The sequence below is a fragment of the Syngnathus typhle genome, linkage group LG2 (assembly GCF_033458585.1).
Source record: "Syngnathus typhle isolate RoL2023-S1 ecotype Sweden linkage group LG2, RoL_Styp_1.0, whole genome shotgun sequence".
NCBI classification, from domain to species: domain Eukaryota; kingdom Metazoa; phylum Chordata; class Actinopteri; order Syngnathiformes; family Syngnathidae; genus Syngnathus; species Syngnathus typhle.
In genome coordinates, this window is record NC_083739.1 from 26,260,516 (window position 1) to 26,277,591 (window position 17,076).

General features: G+C 41.8%; 1 protein-coding gene across 2 annotated transcripts in view; it reads left to right on the top strand.

Moving 5' to 3' along the window:
- The window catches only part of itpr3 (inositol 1,4,5-trisphosphate receptor, type 3), a 534,890-nt gene that overhangs the window by 400,237 nt on the left and 117,577 nt on the right, over nt 1-17,076 (top strand). For both annotated transcript variants that reach the window (XM_061272597.1, XM_061272598.1), the window contains exons 37-39: nt 7,125-7,455; nt 9,081-9,189; nt 9,258-9,348. In XM_061272597.1, the coding sequence (XP_061128581.1) occupies nt 7,125-7,455; nt 9,081-9,189; nt 9,258-9,348 (531 nt within the window). The remainder of the gene's footprint in view (nt 1-7,124; nt 7,456-9,080; nt 9,190-9,257; nt 9,349-17,076) is intronic.

A 17,076-nucleotide genomic window follows, 5' to 3' on the forward strand; every position in this document is an offset into this window, starting at 1 on the left:
TATTAAAGAAGAATACAAAAAACATTTAAAAGTACGTATAATATACAGTGTTTAAGAATACAATAAGATACAATAAACGTTCATAAAAGGTCTTTTATGGATTAGTAACAATATATTTTTTCTACATTGCGGATTTTCAACTATCGCAGGTGGTCTTGGAACCAATTATCTGCGATAAACAAGGGATTAATGTATTCCTTATAGCTCTCTTCTGTAGTGGATACAATGCATGTGTTACTCTTATGTGTTCCCCCACACTTCCACACAGTAACTGATATATGGCAATATAAGTGCACTATACAATATACCGTATTTTCCAGACTATAAGTCGCAGTCTTTTTCATAGTTTGGCCAGGAGTGCGACTAAAATTGTTAACACATACCATTTCACGTTATTTTCACACTAAACTACATGAGGGCGTTCAAGGCCTGTGGAATAATTAGAACCGCAACTGACGATAAGTCTGGCGTAAGCCACATAAAAGAGGAGCTGCTCCATCTTCTACATCTGGGGTTAGCGGAGTAGTTTATAAGTGACACAGAGGATGAAGATTTTGTTGGACTAACTGATTTATTATTATGTTACTTATGCTTACTTATCTATTTTTATTTTAGATTTCCTTTCAAGATGACATGTCCGTTCTTGGTGTTGGGTTTTATCAAGTAAATTTCCCACAAAAATGCAACCTATACTCCAGTGCAACTTATACATGATTTTTTCTTTTTTATTATCAGAGACAGAGTCAAAGTCAGCTTTATTGTCAATTCCTTCATGCCAAGACACACAAAGAAATCGAAATTACGTTTCCTCCATCCCACGGTGACGAGACACAGTACACGAGTAACATACAAGTAAACAACGGGGGAGAGGGTTTAGGACCCCAAAAGCCTGGAGATCACAAACTTCGCCAGAGGCGAGCAGTGCTTGCATCCCACCACAGAGTCCCAGCACCATTCGTCACGGATGTAGACGCGCATTCCACCTCCTCGCGATGTTCCCCCTCGTACAATGGCCCGGTCCGCCCGATAGAACGCTAGCCGCTCCAGATGCACAGCAGTTACGCACTGTCCGGTCTGTAGATCTCAGCAGGCATGTTGATGCCCAGCGATCTAACGTTCGCCAGAAGAAAGGAAGGCACGGCCGGGCGAGCTGGGTCGGCCGCCAGCCTGGCCCGGACGCCCCCGCTCTCGCCCCTCCTCAGCCTCCTCGTACACCGCTTCCGACGCTTCAGGACGGAGCAGACCGAGCGCCTTTAATGTCCCCGCTTCAAAGTCCAGATCGCCACAAAACTCGCTTTCGCCGATGTCGAGCAGAACCAGCCCGGTGTACTTGTAGCACAACTCGGTGCGACGAGACGAACACACAAAACTGTCGGACAAACACACATTAAACGACAAACAAAACACCGTTCGGGACAGAGAGGCAGCTGCGTGTGCACGCGCCGCCATCTTACTATGCATTTTATGGTTGGTGCGACTTATACTCCAGAGCGGCTTGTAGTCCGCAAAATACGGTACGCATTGCCTTGTAATCTAAAACATATTTTACCTTATTAGTTTGAAGACACTAGACAAGGCGAAGGCCTTCACATGTTATTCCTGTCCTTTATTGTGTGAAGGCGAAGGCCTTCACACTATTGTTATTGCTGTCCTTTATTAGTGTTTGAAGGCAACTCCCGTATTTTCCGCCCTATTAGGCGCACCGGGGTATAAGGCGCACCTTCAATGAACGGCCCATTTTAAAACTTTGTCCATATATAAGGCGCACCGGCCTATAAGGCGCATAAAATAGAAGCTTTACTGCAACAAACTGAAGTTGACTAGGGTTGCGGTATGCACCCACTAGCCAATAACCAACAAGCCCTCTGTAAACAATTGCGTTTCTAAAACGATCTCCTATAAAATGATTGGAACTGACTAAAGTTTAATCTAACGCATTGGTACTACTTACCAATGTTTCCCTTCCATATCGATCCGTAGATTTACTCGAAACATGAACAGAGCAGCCTATTTTGACGTGAAATAGCCTCGCGCGTATAGCAGCTATCGTTATAGCATTAGCCATCCGCAAAAACCCATGGCCCTCAGCTCGCAATCTCCCATGAGCCTCAGCAAGCAATCTCCCATGAGCCTCAGCAAAGTGTAAACAATCGCGTCTCTCAAACGAGCTCCTATAAAATGATCAGAACTGACTAAAGTTCGATCTAACGCATTGGTACTACTTACCTATGTTTCCCTTCCATATCGATGCGTAGATTTACTCGAAACATGAACAGAGGGGCCTATTTTGACATGAAAAAGCCTCGCGCGTATATCAGCTATCGTTATAGCATTAGCCATCCGCAAAAACCCATGACCCTCAGCTCGCAATCTCCCATGAGCCTCAGCAAAGTGTAAACAATCGCGTCTCTCATACGAGCTCCTATAAAATTATCAGAACTGACTAAAGTTCGATCTAACGCATTGGTACTACTTACCTATGTTTTCTTTCCATATCGATGCGTAGATTTACTCGAAACATTAACAGAGCAGCCTATTTTGACATGAAATAGCCTCGCGCGTATAGCAGCTATCGTTATAGCATTAGCCATCCGCAGAAACCCATGACCCTCAGCTCGCAATCTCCCATGAGCCTCAGCAAAGTGTAAACAATCGGGTCTCTCAAACGAGCTCCTATAAAATGATCAGAACTGACTAAAGTTCGATCTAACGCATTGGTACTACTTACCTATGTTTCCCTTCCATATCGATCCGTAGATTTACTCGAAACATTAACGGAGCAGCCTATTTGGAAATGAAATAGCCTTGCGGGTACAACAGCTATTCGGTGACGCCCCCTGACTACAGTTACCGTAATGCTGGGAAGCGATGCGACCTTGTAATTTACTAGTCGTAATAAAACGTACTAAAACATTTTGGCAGAGCACTGTGTACAACCAGTATGGATCAACAAATTCATCACTTGATCCATATATAAGGCGCACCGGACTATAAGGCGCACTGTTGACTTTTGATAAAAATTTAGGTTTTTAGGTGCGCCTTATAGGGCGGAAAATACGGTAATTCAACTTGTTCCAACTTTAAACATAGCATTCCCCAAATATTTATTCAGCTTCTTTGCCTTCACACGCAATACTTAAAACCGATTGACTCCGTTCCACTTTAACTTGTTCCAAATATTCATGACACTGTTGCTTACTTTTCTTTCATTCCAAGATGTTTCCCTTTTCACAAAATTCACAAATTTCCGGCATATTCAACATTTCACAATTACGTCGTTCCAGTTTGAAATTCACATCATTTAGCACATTCAAATCACATTGGGTACATTCCCAACATTGCCTAATTAATTAAATTCACATTTTCACGTTTAAAATTTACGCAAATTTTCACAAAATTTAATTTTTCACTTCTAATTTCTACATTTTTCAACCCATTCCAACTTTCCATTGTTCATTTTTTGCGTACCTATCCCACACCTCACTTACCGAAAATTCAATTTTGAAATTCACACCAAATTTTCAAAAATTTAGTTTTTCCCTTCAAATTTCTATATTTTTAGACTGATTCAACTCGTTCCAACGTTCAAATGTTCATTTTAAGCCTACCTATTCCGCAACTTCCATCTTACCAAAAACTAAAAATTTTCAACCATGAAATTCTCGCCAAACTTTACAAAATTTAGTTTTTCCCTTCTAATTTCTACATTTTTCAACTAATTCAACTTGTTCCAACTTTAAACATAGCATTCCCCAAATATTTATTCAGCTTCTTTGCCTTCACACGCAATTTCTCCAGAAATTATATTTTCTAGTTATTAATTAATTTAATTTTATTATTATTACTCCCCTTTTCCTGTAAAAAAAAACCGAGGCATGTCTTTTGTTTGAATTTAGTGAGTTTTACATAAAAAAAAAAATAGATGCCTGTTAGGGTGGTGCTCACTCTAACTTATTTTGCAAGAACCACACAGGAGTCAAGCAAGTCATTTTAGACACCTGCAGGCGGAGAGTTCACTCGTCGCTGTGCTTACAGCGATGGTCGAATGAAGTCTGACTCAGGCCTCGTCAGGTGCTTATTTATTGAGAGAAACAGAGTGGGGTTGAAAGTGGAGCTGTGTGAACACACAGGATAAGGTGAAGACGGTTCCCTGCTGATCAAAGCATAGCAGGGGACCTTTTACGACATTCTGTAAACAAAGCAACTTTGATTGCTTCCTCTGCAGCTAGTCAATAAGTTGGAAAGATCTTACCACTTTGGTCAACTACTTTTGTCTAGACAGGACAAGCTAGTTAAATTATTACAGGTTACATTCCAACATTATCATACGATGAAGATATTCTGCAAACCCTAACAATGCCAATGATGATGTCTTAGCTGGTGTTACTTGTCAACAGGACAGGCTGTGGATCAGTGTTAGAACAGTCGGTCAGTAACCAGTGGGTCCACTGTTCGATTCACGCTCTGCCCGAGTTGTGTCATGGCGTTGTGTCCTTGAGCAAGACACTTCACCCACCTTTCAGTCAGTGTCACGAGTGGGGTGGATTCTTGGTGGTCAGAAGGGCCGTGTGCACTGGCTGCCACACTTCTGTCCGCCTGCCCCAGGCAAGCTGTTACTATATAATGTAGTTTACCACCACCAGGTGGTCAGAAGGGCCGTGTGCACTGCCTCTCACGCTTCTCTGCCCCAGGTCAGCTGTTGCTATATACAGTTTACCACCACCATGAGTGTGAATGTATTAGCGTATGAATTATGCAGCCACTGTAAGTGCTTTGAATTTGTTACAGAAAATTGCTACATTAATCTAATGCATTATTATTATTATTATTATTACCGTAAATTTCGGACTATAAATCGCACCGGAGTATACCGTTTTTTTCATGTATTATGCGCCCCCATGTATAATACGCACCCTAAAAATGGCATGTTGATGCTGGAAAAAAGCCTGTACCCTTGTATAATACGCACCCAAATTTTGACTCCTACTTAAGTCCGTAAACGTAAAATTATTTCAGAAAAAAGATCATCTTTGGGAACAACCGGATGTTATTCTGCCGGTCAGTATCACTGGGCATGCGCTAGCAAACTCGATAGCAAAGAAATGTTTCGGATTTGTGTAGGGTACATTGTGACAGCAAACAATCAGGTGATCGAGCAAGCGTCTGATACGAGAGCATTGTGTTTGTATGGAGCGTGTTTGAAGTGAACAGCAGAGAAGAAAGCGCATCTGTAATGGCGGCCTCCGGATCATATCCGGATAAAAAAAAAAAAGTCTTTGAATGTATTAGCGTATGAATTATGCAGCCACTGTAAGTGCTTTGAATTTGTTACAGAAAATTGCTACATTAATCTAATGCAATATTATTATTATTATTATTATTATTATTACCGTAAATTTCGGACTATAAATCGCACCGGAGTATATCGTTTTTTTTCATGTATAATGCGCCCCCATGTATAATACGCACCCTAAAAATGGCATGTTGATGCTGGAAAAAAGCCTGTACCCATGTATAATACGCACCCAAATTTTGACTCCTACTTAATTCCGTAAACGTAAAATTATTTCAGAAAAAAGATCATCTTTGGGAACAACCGGATGTTATTCTGCCGGTCAGTATCACTGGGCATGCGCTAGCAAACTCGATAGCAAAGAAATGTTTCGGATTTGTGTAGGGTACATTGTGACAGCAAACAAGCAGGTGATCGAGCAAGCGTCTGATACGAGAGCATTGTGTTTGTATGGAGCGTGTTTGAAGTGAACAGCAGAGAAGAAAGCGCATCTGTAATGGCGGCCTCCGGATCATATCCGGATAAAAAAAAAAATCAATTTTTTTTATTTTTTATTTTTTTGTACCCATGAATAATGCGCACCCCAGATTTTAGGACAATAAATTAGTTAAATTTTGCGCATTATACATGGAAAAAACGGTAAGTCGCACCAGCCATAAAATGCCCCAAAATGTGAAAAAAACATATATAAGTCGCTCCGGAGTATAAGTCGCATTTTGGGGGGCAATTTATTCAACAAAATCCAACACCAAGAACAGACATGAACGAGCAACAACAGGCTAAACGATACAGTATGCTAACGTGACAAACACAAACGAGGAGCTGAGAACGGGCCTGACGTAACATTCAGTTATTTAAAAAAAAACTATTACATAAATAACACGTTTATAAAACCATTTGTGTCACTCCAATTCATTAAATCCATCAATCGTCCTTTGTCAACAATGCCGTGTGCCGCGCCGCAGTTCAAATTATTCCACAGGCCCATACAACGATATATAAACTATATTTTAAATAACAATCACATAAACAACAATATTGTCAAACCATTTGTGTCACTCCAAATCATTAAATCCATCAATCAAATTTCTCGTCTTTTATCGATCGTCCTTTGTCAACAATGCCGTGTGCCGCGGCGCAGGCAGTTCAAATTATTCCACAGGCCCATACGATGTATAAACTATATTTTAAATAACTATCACATAAACAACAATATTATCAAACCACTTGTGTCACTCCAAATCATTAAATCCATCGATCAAATTTCTCGTCCTTTGTCATCCTGGTGAAAGACGACATGTCCAGAGGATATGGCGCTTTAAAGTGTTAATTACTTGATTTGATTTTTTCTCTCTATTTTTCATGTTTTGAATATGTTCAAGATAAAGATATCTTGTGAAGTGATCAACTATACTAAAAATAACATGTGAAGTGGTCAACTATACTTGTAAGTAAGTGATGTGTTAATCATCAAGTAAGAATTTGTGAAAAAAAACACAAGTCGCTCCTGAGTATAAGTCGCCCCCCCCACCCAAACTATGAAAATAAACGCGACATAGTCCGAAATTACGGTATTATTATAACCTGTCACAAATGTTATCAAAAACTGTTAATGAGGTCATTATTAATCACCAATGATGCCACGCATGTTACAGAAAAATTCTACATAAATCTATTGCATTATTATTATTCTTATTATATTATTATTGTTATTATTATTACTGTAACATATGTCACTAATGTTATCAAAAACTGAGGAGGTCATGATTTATGATGCCACGCATGTTATTGATGTCATTTGATGAAATACAACATCGTTGTTTCCTCACAGCCAAGAGTCGCTCCATCACTCTTCCTCTGGACTTGGAGACTCAGATTAGCGCCATGTTGTCCACCAGCGCTCTTAACTCACTGTCGCGCTCCCACACCAGCTTCAAGTCGACATTGCGCTCTTTACGCCCTGTTGCCCCCAGCAACCCTTGGGACTACAAGAATATCATAGAGAAACTGCAGGACGTCATCAATACCCTGGAGGAGCGCCTCATGCCACTCGTCAACGCAGAGCTCTCAGTGCTAGTCGACGTCCTCCACCAACCAGAGCTTCTCTTTCTGGAGGGAACAGACGTACGCCAGCGCTGTGAGTCCGGTGGATTCATATCCAAGTGAGCGGAATCATCTCATCAGTTCATAATAATTTTCGTGCCAAGTATCTTAGAGCAGGGTTGCCCAACACGTCGAATGCGATCGACCGGTTGATCGCCAAGCCAGTATTGGTCAATCGCATGATATTAAAATTTTTAATTTAATTTAATTTAATTTAATTTAATTTAATTTAATTTAATTTAATTTAATTTAATTTAATTTAATTTAATTTAATTTAATTTAATTTAATTTTATTTTATTTTATTTTATTTTATTTTATTTTATTTTATTTATTTATTTATTTATTTATTTATTTATTTATTTATTTATTTATTTATTTATTTATTTATTTATTTATTTATTTATTTATTTATTTATTTATTTATTTTTCGCACTTGACAAACAACGGCGCTAAAAACACAAACACGCTAGCTCGCGAGTTCCCTCCAATTGTCAGAACCCTGTTTTTTCTCTTAAACTTAAGAAAGGGTATAAAAATGAGTCGGGCAGCTGGCCATAGTAAGAAGTATCACTTTCATAGGGAATGGGAGTAGGACTTTTTTTTCACGATGACACACACACATAGTACATATATATATATTAGGGGTGTAAATCGCGGGTTTTGTCACGATACGATATCATATCGATACAAAGACACACGATACGATATTTGCCGATATCTTAAAGCCTGCTGTGATTCATTCACGATATATCGCGATATAGTGCTCTACGATCGATTTTTTTTTTTTTTTAAATAAAAAATATAGAACAATATCCTGATTTATAACAATTCATACGCAAAATCAACAAGGTACTGCAAACTCTTTATTTAGGAGTATTGTAGTATACAAAGTGCTTATTTTAACACTGAACTTTGATGTCGTGTTTTTTCTTTAAATGTGCGGCGGGATTTGTGTCCCTGAATATTTGATCACCGCATGGCAGGATTTACAAACTGCACGTGTCTTGTCCGTTGAGCCATCTTTTCTTTGGAATCCAAAGTTCCTCCAAACGAATGACTTGAAGCCTAAAGGGGAGCAAATTTCCTCGTATTTTTGGACTCTAGCCATAGCACTAGCCCAGGAGCCGCGTACTAGTTGTCGACCCCTGCCTGCTCTGCTCACAACACAACAACACCGCGCGCACTGCTCCCGGAAAGAGGAAGCGAGCAACAATGAACTGGATTTCAAAATATAGTCGCGTCTAATGTCCAAAGTCAAACACGGCGATATAAATCGATTTTTACGTTTAGCATCGATGCCAATAAATCGTAAAGCATTATATTGATTAATCGATGTGTATCGATGAATCGTTACACCCCCTAATATATATATATATATATATATATTTATATATATATATATATATATATATATATATATTTATATATATATATATATATATATATATATATACGTATATAAACAATTATTTTATTTTTTTTAGTGGGTAGATCTTTGTGACTTGGTAATTTCAAAAGTAGCTCGCGAGCTGAAAATGTTTGGGCACCCCTGTCTTAGAGCATTCAGAAGTTAAACTGTGTGTGTGTGTGTGTGTCTGCGCGCGTGCGTGTGTGCGAGTGCGTGTGTGTGTGTGTGTGTGTGTGTGTGTGCGCGTGTGTGTACACGCGTGTGTGTGTACACAGGCTGATCCAGCACACAAAGACACTGATGTCTTCAGATGAGAAGTTATGCATCAAAGTTCTAAAGACACTACAGGAGATGTTAATCAGAACACTGGACTTTGATGAAAAGGTGAAAACGCTTTTCTTCTTGTAGTTATGATACATAAATACTAGAATTTTCCCTTTGTGGCTCCCCAGGGAATTTTGTTGCGGAAGGTTCTACTGCACAACTACTTGTTTCCAAACAAGATCAACCTGAAGAATGACCTGATAGAACTTGGATTGGCAGGTCCCAAATGTTTATTCTGGAAAAGAGACAAATACCAGATTCCCTCATATTCCTCATGTCCTTTTTTACTCAAATTGCATTTTAATACTATTAAATAATATTCAATACATATACGATCTAAAAATATTCAACATATTATCAACAATATTATTCAAAAAAGGCGGCACGGTGACGCACTGGTTAGCCAGCCCGCCTCACAGTTCAGAGGGTGCGGGTTCGGTTCCACCTCGGGCCTTCCCTGTGAGGAGTTTGCATGTTCTCCCCGTGCCTGCTTGGGTTTTCTCCGGGCACTCCGGTTTCCTCCCACATCCCAAAAACATGATTGATAGGCCGATTGAGTGCGCATTGTTGTTCGTCTTTGTGTGCCCTGCGATTGGCTGGCAACCAGTTCAGGGTATCCCCGCCTACTGCCCGATGACTGCTGGGATAGGCTCAAGGGATGGAGGGATGGATGGATTATTCAAAGAATGTGACTCAAAGTTAGCTCTACAGATGCTGTACACGTACTACTGTAAAGATGTCATGTCATAGTAACTCAGTAAATCAACTCTACTGTAAATATAGAGCACTTCAAAACAACCACTGCTGCATGCAACATTGCAAAAATAAGTCCTATAACAACAAAGGCAGTTAAAACAATCTCTCTCTGTCTCTCTCTCTATATATATATACGTACTAGGGGTGTAAATCGCGGGTTTTGTCACGATACGATATCATATCGATACAAAGAACTACGATACAATATTTGCCGATATCTTAAAGCCTGCTGCGGTTCATTCACGATATATCGCGATATAGTGCTCTACGATCGATATATATATTTTTTTAATAAAAAATATAGAACAATATCCTGATTTATAACAATTCATACGCAAAATCAACCAGGTACTGCAAACTCTTTATTTAGGAAATTACAAGAGTATTGTAGTATACAAAGTGCTTATTTTAACACTGAACTTTGATGTCGTGTTTTTTCTTTAAATGTGCGGCGAGATTTGTGGTCCCTGAATTATTGATCACTGCATGGCAGGATTTACAAACTGCACGTGTCTTGTCCGTTGAGCCATCTTTTCTTTGGAATCCAAAGTGCTTCCAAACGAATGACTAAAGGGGAGCAAATTTCCTCGTCTTTTTGGACACTAGCCATAGCACCAGCCCAGGAGCCGCGTACTAGTTGTCGACTCCCCTTTCACGTGCAGCAACGCCGCGCACTGCTCCCTGCTCCCGGAAAGAGGAAGCAAGCAACAATGAACTGGATTTCAAAATAAAGTCGCGTCTAATGTCCGAGGTCAAACACGGCGATATAAATCGATGTTTACGTTTAGCATCGATGCCAATAAATCGTAGAGCATTATATCGATTAATTGATGTGTATCGATGAATCGTTACACCCCTAATACGTACGTATATATATATATATATATATATATATATATATATACACATACATATATATATATATATATATATACACAGTGATGCCTCACGGCTTCATTGAGCAATTTTGGCACAAAAGTTGCCCGCACGCCAGCAGAAGACAGGGAGTGCCCACACAATCGCGGATTTTTCAAAATGAATAAATGCATAAAATAGAAAAATAAAATAAAACGATAAAATAGTTTTTTTAAATTGAGTAATTATGGCACGCACGCGTATCAGAAAACAGGGAGTGCCCACACAATTGCGGATTTTTCAAAATAAATAAATGCACAAAATTAAAAAGAAAAGAAAACATTAAAAAAAAATCAAAATTGAGCAATTATAGCACGGAAGTTGCCCGCACGCCAGCAGAGGGCAGGGAGTGCCCACACAATTCAAAATCCACGTCTCTGATCATCCATCTCACCATTCAATATTGCTCTTGACTCGGGAATCTCACAAGCTGATTGGCGCAGATGCTACCCCTACCTTCACTCTTTTCACTTGAGTGCTCGCGCCCTTGAAAATGTCCTTCATTCTCGAAATCATCCGCTGAGCCTAAGAAAAAGAGAGAAATGATTACGGTGATCGAAAAAGTCAATTTATTGGACATGCTTAAGGCGGGCCGTAGCTATGCCTCAGTTGCGCACCATTGTGATTTGAACGAATCAACGGTCTGCGATATAAAAAAGAAGTGAAGAAAAAAGTGAAGATCCGCAAAACTGCTTCAATGTCGTTCGCCAAGGACAGGAAGGGAGTTGTGACTTTTCGCAATAACCAGATTGTTAAAATGGAGAACGCCTTATCAGTGTGGATATCGGACTGTCGGGAAAAGAAGTTTAGTTTCGATACCAATATGCTTCGGACTAAAGCCAAAGCCCTGTATGATAACCTCGTTCCTGAAGGGAGAATTGAACAAAGATGATGATGACGAGAACGGCGCCGAAAATGAACCTCAGCCTAGCACCAGTGCCTCGAATGATCTTACCCCACAAGAAAAATGTGGTTTTGTTGCCAGCAAGGGCTGGTTTGAAAAATTCAAGAGGAGATTCTTACTTTGCAGCGTTCCTCTGTATGAAGAGGCTTCCTCAGCAGACCACAAGGCACCTCTTCGTTATGTCAAGGAAGAGTTTCCAAAGATAATTGACCCTCATCAATTATCTTTGGAAACTCTTTACAAGTCCCTAAATCCTCGGGCTGGTTATCTCCCGGAGCAGGTATTTAACATGGAAGAGGATGCCGTCCCGAACGTTCCTTTATAAGGACGAATTGAAAAGACCAGGGTTCAAGGCCCACAAAGATCGGGTGACTCTCATCATGTGCGGGAATGCTGCGGGCTTCATGCTCAAGACCGGCTTAATTTACAAGTCCCTAAATCCTCGGGCTGGTTATCTCCCGGAGCAGGTATTTAACATGGATGATACTGGCCTCTTCTGGAAGAGGATGCCGTCCCGGACGTTCCTTTATAAGGACAAATTGAAAAGGCCAGGGTTCAAAGCCCACAAAGATCGGGTGACTCTCATCATGTGTGGAAATGCTGCGGGCTTCATGCTCAAGCCCGGCTTAATTTACAAGTCCCTAAATCCTCGGGCTGGTTATCTCCTGGAGCAGGTATTTAACATGGATGATACTAGCCTCTTCTGGAAGAGGATGCCGTCCCGGACAATCCTTTATAAGGACGAATTGAAAAGGCCAGGGTTCAAGGCCCACAAAGATCGGGTGACTCTCATCATGTGTGGGAATGCTGCGGGCTTCATGCTCAAGCCCGGCTTAATTTACAAGTCCCTAAATCCTCGGGCTTTGTAAAACAAAAACAAAGCCTTGCTGCCCGTCTACTGAATGTACAACAAAAAGGCATGGATAACAAAAGCTTTCACACTCGACTGGTTCGTGAACTGCTTTATCCCGCAGATGAAGCTGTACCTCGCTAAAAAAGGGCTACCCTTTAAGGCTGTCCTCTTCATGGACTGTGCAGGAGGACATGCAACCAATCTCCATTATGACGGGGTCCAAGTGGAGTTCCTGCCCCCCAACACCACTTCCCTTATACAACCCATGGATCAGGGGGTCATTCGAGCGTTTAAGGCCCTCTACACGATGTCCATGATGGAGGGCCTCATCTCATCAATGAGAACAACATGGCCTTCAGCCTGAAGAACTATTGGCGCAAATACAACATTGCAACATGCCTGGTCAACATTCAGAAGTCTCTTAATGAGATGAGCGAGCAGACACTGATTGCAAGTTGGAGGGAATTGTGGCCAAAAAATGTCCTCCATGACTATGACGGATTTACGCCTGACGAAGTTCACCGCTCCACCGTAGATTAGACTGTGAGGGTGGCTCGGTTGGTAGCCACTGAAGGGTTCTCGGACATGACAACGGAGGACGTGAACACACTGCTCGACTGCCACTCGAAGCCCCTAACTGATGAGGAACTCGTCGAAATGACAAGATCGGCGAGTGAGGAAGAAGAGGAGGTAGCTGAGGACAGCGACGACAACGAAGCTGAAGAACGTGGCCTCACCTTGGCAAACCTGCAAGAGCTCTGCAATATAGCACGGACTGCAACAAAGGGCCCAAGAAATCAATGACAACATGGTCAGAGCTGTAGAATTCAGCAACCGTATTGATGGTGTAATGGAGTTGTACAAGAACATCTTTGGTCTTAAGAAAAACCAACACTCACAACGCCCCATCACAAGGTTCCTTGTACCCCAAAAATGTTGTGCCTCTACGCCATCACCTACAAGTACCCCAGCTCCAGTCGAAGTTTCCTGCGATGATCCACCTGATGATGAGGCGTCATCTGAGGAGAAGTAAAGCTCTCACTAACTTTAAAAGTTGTTATAATAAAAGTTCTAAAAAGATATTTACCACATGTTCACTTGTTTAAAAAAAAGATATAATAAAACAGTTCTAAAAACATATTTGCAGTGTTGTACTTTGTTATAAAAGAAGTTGTTATAATAAAAGATTCAAGAGTTTTTATTCGCCATGTTTGAGCGTACCAAAGAAGGAATTTGACTTCGGTACATCACAGCCTCTGTTCAACATTTGGGTGACTAACAACACTCAGGACATGTGAAAAATGACAAACATTCTCAAACATCCCCATATATTGAGCGGCGCCGTCACGGACAAGGTTTCTCCACGTCGTCCTGTCTGCGGCCTTGTCTTCCCAAGTTTTAAGGTTTATGTGACACTTCTTCAGATTTGCTTTTATGTTGTCCTTGAACCTCTCCTTCTGACCTCCCGGGGCCGGCTTTCCTTCAGCGAGCTGGGAATAAAGAACTTGTTTTGGGAGGGGAGAGTCAAGCATGCGGATTACATGGCCAATCCATCTCAGTTGGTTTTGGGCAATGGTGGCAGTGATGGTAGGCAGGCCAGCCTCCTCCAGGACGCTGGTGTTGGTGCGTCGGCCCTTCCAGCTGATCCTTTTTTCCGGAGGCATCTCTGATGGTAGGTCTCCAGTGCCCTTAAGTGCCTGCTGTATGTAGTCCAGGCTTCTGACCCATACAGAAGGGTGGGGAGCAACACAGCTTTGTAAACCAGGATTTTGGTCTTTGCTTGGAGGTCACGATTCTCAAAGACTCGCTTCCGTAGCCTTGAGAAAGCCCCACTGGCACAGCTGAGGCGGTGGTCTATTTCATCATCAATGGTGGCTTTAGATGACAGGAGGCTGCCAAGATAGGGGAAGTGGTCAACCTTTTCCAGTCAGATGTTATCAATAGAGATGTTTGGGGGCGGACAAGCAAACTGCAGTTTGGTAGTGGTTGGTGGAGGATTTGGGTCTTTTTTATATTAATGGCTAGACCAAGCTGTTTGTATGCCTTCGCAAAGGCAGACAGAATACTCTGTAGGTCTTCTTCCGACAGGGCTACAAGGGCATTGTCGTCCGCATACTGCAGCTCCATGATGGATATGGTGGTGGTTTGACCTTTAGCCCTGAGTCGGTTGATATTGAGAAGTTGGCCATCAGTTCTGTACATGATTTTGACTCCGTGGGGCAGATGCTTGCTTGTATGGTGGAGGATAGCAGCAATAAAAATGGAAAATAGTGTTGGAGCGATGGCGCATCCCTGTTTGACACCTGTGTCAACCCTGAAGGGTTCCGTATCGTCTCCACTGCCGCTGAGCACTGTGGCTGACATGTTATCATGCAGTAGTCTCAGTACTCTGATGTATTTGTCTGGGCAGCCAATCTTGGATAGAACCAGCCAAAGGGCCTGATGGTTAACTGAATCGAAGGCTTTGGTGAGGTCTATGAAGGCCATGTATAGTGGTTGATTTTGTTTCCGGCATTTTTCTTGCAGTTGTCGAGCAATGAAAACCATGTCTGTGGTGCCTCTGCTTGGGCGAAATCCACTCTGAGACTCAGGAAGGATGATTTCTGACAAGGGGGTGAGTCTGTTGGCCAGAACCCGAGCGAGGGCTTTCCCTATGGTGGAGAGGAAAGAAATGCCACGGTAATTCCCGCAGTCTGCCTTGTCTCCTTTCTTGAATACGGAGACGATTAAGGCATCTCTGAGCTGCGCAGGGATTTCCTCTTCTTCCCAGATATTAAGAAGCAGGGTATGGATATGCCTGAGAAGGTCGGGTCCACCTTTCTTCAAGACCTCTGCTGGAATTCCATCGGGCCCAGCAGCCTTGTTGTTCCTCATCTTCCCAATGGCATCCTGCAGCTTGTTCAGGCTGGGTGGCTTTCCCATGCTTTCAGCTGTGGGCTGTTGTGGTAGTTGAACAAGAGCCTCCATGTCAGGTATAGTGTCCCTGTTTAAGAGGTCCTCGTAGTGTTCTTTCCACCTGTTTGTCCTTGTCCTTCAGCAGCAGGCCATCCTTTGAGCGAAGGGGGGTTAGGCAGCTTAGCGCTGCACTAAGAGCCTCCTGCAGCTGTTGTTGGTAGGCGTGTCATTCATTAGCTCGATGTTTATTCTTGACCAGCATTGTCTTTTCTGCATCCGTTTTTTCCGCATTAGGCGGATGGACATGATGGAGTGAATGAGGCGATGGTCGGTCCAGAAGTCGTCTGCACTGGTCATTGGTCTGGTGTTTAGGACATCGCGGCGGTCTTTAGAGCGGACAATGACATAGTCGATGAGATGCCACAGTTTGAACCAAGGATGCATCCAAGATATTTTGAACTTTTTTTTTTGACGAAAAGTGTGTTGGTGATGACCAAGTTGTGTTCTGAGCACTTGGTTAATAGTAATGTGCCATTACAGTTTGTGTTTCCAACCCCTTCTCTTCCCAGCGTACCCCTCCATAGGTGGTGGTTTCGTCCCACTCTGGCGTTGAAGTCTCCAAGCAAGATTAGCTTATCCTCCTTGGGGACTTCCGATAGGACTTTGTCTAGGTCAGCGTAGAAGGCCTCCTTAACTTCATCCTGAGCATTAGGCGCTCGTTAATGCCCACAGGGAGTTCATAGAGGTGGTTGATGAGGCGGTTCTTGATAGCAGGTTTTCCTTTCCAAAAAAAAGTACCGTTTATTTCCATGTATAATGCGCCCCCATGTATAATACGCACCCTAAAAATGGCATGTCGATGCTGGAAAAAAGCCTGTACCCATATATAATACGCACCGGAATTTTGCCTTTTTTTTTTTTATTTATTTTTTTTTTTATTTTTTTTTTTTTTTTTAAGTCCCAATGATCGTCACACACGCATCTGGGTGTGGTGAAAGTTGTCCTCTGCATTTGACCCATCCCCGTGTGATTTTGATCCATCCCTTGGGGGAGAGGGGAGCAGTGAGCAGCAGCGGCGCCGCGCTCGGGAATCATTTGGTGATCTAACCCCCCAATTCCAACCCTTAATGCTGAGTGCCAAGCAGGGAGGCAATGGGTCCCATTTTTATAGTGTTTGGTATGACCCGGCCGGGTTACTTAAGTCCGTAAACGTAAAATTAGTTCAGAAAAAAAAATCACCTTTGGGAACAACCGGATGTTATTCTGCCGGTCAGTATCACTGCACATGCAGTTGCAAACTCTATAGCGAAGAAATATGTGAGACTCTCAACGGGATCACCAATATTTGAGTGATGTTCCAGTTATTTATCACAATTATTTATTATTATAATAATAATATATATGATATATATAATAATTATTTATTTATTATTCACAATTCTCTTTGTGTGTTGTGACATGTGGAGAGATTGACAATAAAGCTGACTTTGACTTTGACTTTGACTTTGTCATGGTGATCTTTCTGGTGATTTCTTAACTAGGCTGGATGTATGTGTGTTCTTTGAAATAAATAAACTTGACTTTTGTTGGCGTTGATTTCTCTGACTGCCCAGAAAGGCACCAC